Source organism: Nothoprocta perdicaria, unplaced genomic scaffold, assembly GCF_003342845.1.
Source record: "Nothoprocta perdicaria isolate Ctin4 unplaced genomic scaffold, notPer1 scaffold_334, whole genome shotgun sequence".
Classification (NCBI taxonomy): Eukaryota; Metazoa; Chordata; class Aves; order Tinamiformes; family Tinamidae; genus Nothoprocta; species Nothoprocta perdicaria.
In genome coordinates, this window is record NW_020455571.1 from 558,245 (window position 1) to 564,243 (window position 5,999).

Sequence of the window (5,999 nt, forward strand, 5' to 3'; positions counted from 1 at the left end):
TCACGCATCCGTGGGGACCTTTTGACAAAAAAGCAGCACAGGCTCCAATCCCTTCCCTCCCCAAGGCTCTGGGAGGAAATATGGGCTCAGGAGCAAGTCAAGCCTTCTGGGCTCAATTCAGCGCACCCCTCTAACCCACCCTCATCATCAGACACAGCAGCATCAGAGCATGGTCACTGACATCTAAAAAGTTGCAGTCTCCAAACACTTTTTATTCTATAGAGTATTTTACAGAGAAAAATGTAGTATTTTATCTCTATTTGGAAGCTACCTTAAAGTAACAAAACAAACACTCGCAGCCTTCTCTGCTACTCTGGTCGGGTAAAAATAACCTGACTGTCATAGTCGCAAAAGTGGGACAGAGGCCTGAATTTCTCCAGTAAGGCTCGGAGGAGAAGCCCATGCTGTTACCTGCCGAGAGGTCTCTCTGGGAAGGGTCTGCCCGTTGGAAGAGGCAAGCRCTGCCGTAGCACATACACGAGCATCTTCTTGGAGATAAAACTTGAAGATTTGTCAAACTGCCCTGCTCAGCTTGCCTCGGAAGGCAAATCCGCTTCACTTCCTGTCTGATAGGGCTGTTWTTCTCTTCCAGTCCTTATCAGAGATGCTCACTTCTTGAATCAGATGAGGAGGGTGCAGTTTGTAGCAGACAGCAGCGTTCACAAATTCAGCTTGATGCGCTTATGCACACAGGCCATCAGAAYAGCACTGGCCTGAGTGTCCTGACTCGGTGTCTGGCCTTGTCTCCCCTGGCTTCTTAAACCCCTGCTGAATCACAGGCTACATGCAGCAAATTAATGTCTTGTGTCATCTTCTTGCCTCAGAGATGAGCTCCAAGTGAAGGAGCTCCCACCTGCAGGGCACATTGCCCCAGTCTGTGCTCTGGGGCTGGAAGAGACCACGCTGTTCCCTGAAGAACCAGCTTAGGAAGGGCCATGAATTACTAATTCTGATTAACTGTCTGCACGAAGGTAAGCAGGAACTCTTCAGCAGCAGGACTTGCAATAAGCATCTTGCTCCGAGGCCTGGAAAAGATGCCTCTGACACCCCCCTCTGCTCCACAGCTCCACTTCCCCCACTTGCTAAAGGTATCTACAGGCCYCAGCTAATCCTACACTTGTTGGCTAGTAGCCTTTTCCTTACGTATCACAGAGCAAATGCATCAAATAGTCGGTTTTTTAGAGGCAAGGCAGAAGAAAACTCTAGAAAGAAAACAGCAGATTTGCTTGTTCAGGAATAAGCCTTCTCTGCCTGGGCTTCTTTCTGCTGTAACTTCCGAATCAGCTCCAGTAAGTTCATCTGTAAAGTCAGCTCCTGTAAAGGAAGACAGACATTTTTGCAAGAACAAGATGATCCCATTCTCCTCTGCAGAAATAAACGGGTCTGTACCACCCACGCAGGAGGCAGTAATCTCAAAAAAGGCTTAATCTAGTTTAAGCATTTCTGCCAAACGCAGGACAATATTATCTTACGAGATCTGCTGTGCATCATAGTCGTACTGCAGAGTCCAGGGGGTTTAGGAACCATTAACGATTCAAAGAGGTTCATTTCTTCTTGATAGTTATTTATTGCTAAATAGTTATTAAGTCTGTCAATTTTGCAGGTTTTTGTGTTTTCTCATCAACATCCACTTGCTGTTTCTTTATGCTCTCTTACCCTTCTGTTCTTTACTCACTTTTCAATTAAAAGCCATTTAGGACAGACCACATCTGCCCCACATAGGTGGGAGTACCTAATTCAGTGGACCTTGTCCTGTGACTCAGGCTTGCAGACAYGACTGTATGGAAAATAATATCTATTTCTGTAAAAATATAGAGATCGTGTAACTGGGCACCGCACATAAACTGTGGAAAATACATAGGGTGATGGGAAATGTATGGAAAACAGCTGAGTCTAGCCATAATTTCTTGTATTGTGGCAGCATTCACAGACACAAGCCAAAAACTGAGTCCTGTTTTCCACCTATCATAAAAGCAAATAAATAGAAAACAGAAACTCTGTTAGTTATTATTTGGAAAATAACATAAAAAGCAGAGAAGACAGAAAAACTACTTTCTTTATACAGATGGGGAAGAGCAGCAGAGCAAAAGTAAGGGACTGGCTCAAGGCTATGCAAGCAGGAACTGCTTTGGTTTTAGAAAATKACTATTTAAGCAACTTGGTTTAAGGCATCTTTCCTTCTCTGGTAGGAAGGTCTTTATCAAAATGGAATCTAATCAGTCAAAAAGAAAAAAAAAAACAGTTAAGAATAGGCTGTTTCTGCACTGTGCTATCTTCTGCAGCAGTATGAGGAGACTCTCAAAGTTTATTTTTCCATTTGTGTAATACCATTGGAAAACAAAACAAAAAAMCAAAATCCATGACACTACTGTTCTCAACTGTTAAGAACAGAGGCACTGAGGAAGCCAAGGACATTCTCTAAACACAAGCCAATATAGTCATCCTCAATGAGATACCTTAATGAGGTGCCTTGCAAAATAATAACAGTAATAACAATAATAAAAGATGATGAAGAGGAAGACTGATCAATCTTTCTGAGGCAGCTATTGAAAGTTCACTAAGAAAGGAGATTTTTATTTTTTTAAATAGTTATATTAGCACAWGAGCACTGTCAGATGCAACGCCCACTGCCCATACACGCACCTGAGGGTTTGTGGTGATGTAGAACCCGGACACCCCTGCCTTTTCCAGGGTGCTCTGTTGGTCTATGACTTTTTGGTCCAATTCCAAGACTATCTTCTCATCCATCATTCGCTGCTCCTCCCGAATTCGTTGCTCCACAGCCTGAAAAGAACGTAACAATCAAGATAATATATTTTGTTTCTCCAACAGCACCCAAAGAAGTGGAGCATCCTCCCGCCTACTTTTGTTTTCCTCCTCTCTAYGACCTTTCCTGAAGCCCAGGAGCCCATTCCTGAGGTGCTCACCGGGGACACCTTTGCTCTTCCAAAGACAGCCGAGGGCAGCAGGCACAGCCCACACCTTCTACGGTCCTGTCCTGGTGCTCAATAGTCCTTACTGCAAATTACTGCCCAGCAAAGGGCAGGGGAAGCAGCCTGGCCCTGCCTGCTGCCGCGAGCAGAACAATCACACAGCCTGGTCTCTGTGCGCTCACCTCAGAAGAAATGGAGACAAGAGCATGATAAAGGTGCAGTGTAGCTGCCTGAGTGAGGAGAGCAGAGCTGGATGTCACTTGGCCACAGGCACCTTGTGTTATCAGCCTGGTGCAGGCTGCACCTCTCCCTCCAGCACAGGGCAACAAGTGGTTGCTGTTTCAAAGGCCCTCTGGATTTGGGGGATGCTGGAGAAACAGCACCACAGTRTCAATCACAGAGATGCCCTCAGCCCACCACGGTAAGAGGAGCTCTGCCCGCGTGCAGGGAGGGAAGAGCAGAGCCAAGGGGCTGGGCGGGACACGGCAAGCTGGCCTCAGACACAGAGCCCCACGYGCGGGCGGCAAGACCAGGAGACGTCCACTCCAGCCTAAACACAGAGGAAGGCTCCTTCCCATGCAGGAATTATATGGCACCTGTTACTCACACAACACTGCCCCTTCAGAATATGAGAAGTGTTTAGCTGGAAACCAAAAAAGGGAGAATCGTGAAGCCTGGGATTTTACACGTAGCGAGCTCCCCAGGGAAGGCGAGTGGGAAGCCCGTACACGGCTCTGAGGCCCGTGGAGGAGCTGGGGTGCCAACGATCCAGGCCCCAACGACCTGCAAAAAGGCTGAGGCATCCCTGCAACCTCACAGCATCAGAGGGTACCCGAAAAAAAGGCTCGACCTAAGCAAAAAGAAATCACTGTTGACGTGCAGGAGGAGGAGGTCAGGTAACCTTTCTTGAAGCTGTCTTCCATTTCTCATTATTTCCACAGATTTGGGAAWGCTCATCAAGCTTCACAGAAAGTACTTTAGGAAAATTGTACCATGCACTTCCTGCACTCCAGGAACATACTTATAGACTAAGACACGATGAAACTTTGGGACTACCCAAAGTCCCACGTGTTAAGAGCAAAATGACAAGGGGCAATCAGCTCTGATGTAAACGATTATCCCGTTCAGCCTCTCCACAGCAAGGGCATGCTCTTGTTATAACAAACATCAAGTAATTTAAGACAGTTTAGAACTCAATTCAATGCAAGGCGGAGGGGCTAATGGTCCCGTGTTTATTATGGGATGTCTTGTGTTTATTATGGGCTGTGACAGAAGGTGAACAAAGTGCCACACAGTTCATTATTTGCATCAAAGGCCAGAAGCAGCGAGATCTGCTGGTAAGGGCCTTTGGCAGAACACCTTAACACGAGATTTCTTTTAGTGTCCTTTTTTATTGGCAAAATTCTGCAGACGCCTGGATTTGTGGTTGCAGCCTAGCTACCATCGCCTGTATCTAGGCTTGTTCCTGGCAGGAACAAGCAGATACAACCTTCTCACTCCTGCCTAGGCCTCGACAGCATTCAGCACTTTGCAGAATGCATTAATTGTATCAAGGTTTGGAAGAAACCCTCCTTATGCCTCTAAAAATGTCTCCTCATTAGAGGCAACTCTGCCTCTCTTGCATGCTTCCTATTCTAATAAATGAAATGCCATGTAATTTGAAAGCTTCAATCTAAAATATGGAAAAAGCAGCAGAAGGAGAAACTTTTGCAGGGCAGGGTCAGTCAAAGGGCAGGACAGGTTGCTCAGGGGTCCTGCAACCTCCACCCTTTGGGATTTTAAAGGCTTTCGTGGACAGACAACCTGATCTGACCTCACAGCTGACTTGGCTTTGCACCAGAGACCTCCCCAGGTCCCTTCCAACAAAAATTATCCTGTGGACCTAGCAAAGCTCTTTCCTAAATGCTTTCCAGCCTGGAGRATCAGGCTCTTTGTCTATGGAAAGGAAATGGACAATTCAAACCCTTTTGCTCTCACCTTTCCCAAAGACTTTTCTGTCTCCTGTCTGACTTGGGGGACAGCTGAGGTACCAAACCACCTCCTCCGCTAACTGTGCTGGAAGAGAAGCTTTCATGCTCCTCACTTAAAGGATCTAAGTGTCTAAATACAGTCTAGGATASGTCTGTGATTCTGAGCTACAGGAACATACCCAAATCTCAAGTTTTTATTTCAGCTTAAGTGACTGACTACCCACTATGTGCGGCCAAGTGTTTTTGGTATGCAGATTCCACTAGGAAGTTGAACACCTGAAAAATCCATGCTTTTTGTATGCATGTACGTCSAACTATATGCATGGACACATATACAGTCATGTATCTCCCTCTGCAAGTCTAGTCCCAGGCTGTCTTGTGGGAAGCGGCCTGCAAAACCTTTAACCACAGAGAGCAGCTCTGTTTAGACAAGGAATGGGTGCTACGAGGATGACTGATCTGCTCCCCAAATGCTGTGAAACAGAAATATTTGAAATTTTAAAGAGGAAAAACACAGTATGTGTAGTACTGCCCAGCAAAGGACAACAAAATAAAATAATAAAGTATTAGGGTAAAAGGAAGCGGGTAAAAGGCTATACGTGATACAAGGGAAGGATAAATAGATGTAAGGCATCTAATATAGGTATATACTTGCCCCTTCCTTATTATAAAGCGCATTTAATGAGCAGCAGGAGCGCGGCCCTCACCTCCATCTCGCGCTGCTGGGCGGCGCGCAGGAGCGGCAGGTTGTGCGGCCGGCAGCTCTGCTGGGCCTCCTTGTGCCGGTGGAAGAGCTCCTGCTTGAGACCTGCGGCGAGCGCGCGTCACCTYGGGCTGCGACAGCCCCAAACCAACCGGGGGCCGCAAACCAACCCCCCCGGGGCCGCAACCCCCCCAGGCTACAACTCCCCCACTCCTGGGCTGCAACCCCCCCTCTTCCCCKGGACCTAAACCCCCCTGTTCCCACCTTGCCCCCCACACACTACGCAGGGTCTGGCCTGTCCGTCCCCAGCCTCGTCCCTTCCATGGGGCCCAACTCCCCCCGCTCCCCCAACACAGTCCCCACCTCATTCCCAGGGATTGAACCCCCCCAGCC

The 5,999-nt window shown here is 47.4% G+C and overlaps 1 protein-coding gene across 1 annotated transcript in view; it reads right to left on the minus strand.

Moving 5' to 3' along the window:
- Positions 1 to 301: 301 nt before the first annotated feature.
- LOC112951045 (protein DGCR6) overlaps positions 302 to 5,999 on the minus strand; it is an 11,316-nt gene continuing 5,618 nt past the window's right edge. The window contains exons 2-4 of the mRNA XM_026043667.1: positions 5,611 to 5,711; positions 2,644 to 2,784; positions 302 to 1,314 (exon numbers count right to left, since the gene is read on the minus strand). Coding sequence (XP_025899452.1) covers positions 1,231 to 1,314; positions 2,644 to 2,784; positions 5,611 to 5,711 — 326 coding nt within the window. The 3' untranslated portion in view covers positions 302 to 1,230. The remainder of the gene's footprint in view (positions 1,315 to 2,643; positions 2,785 to 5,610; positions 5,712 to 5,999) is intronic.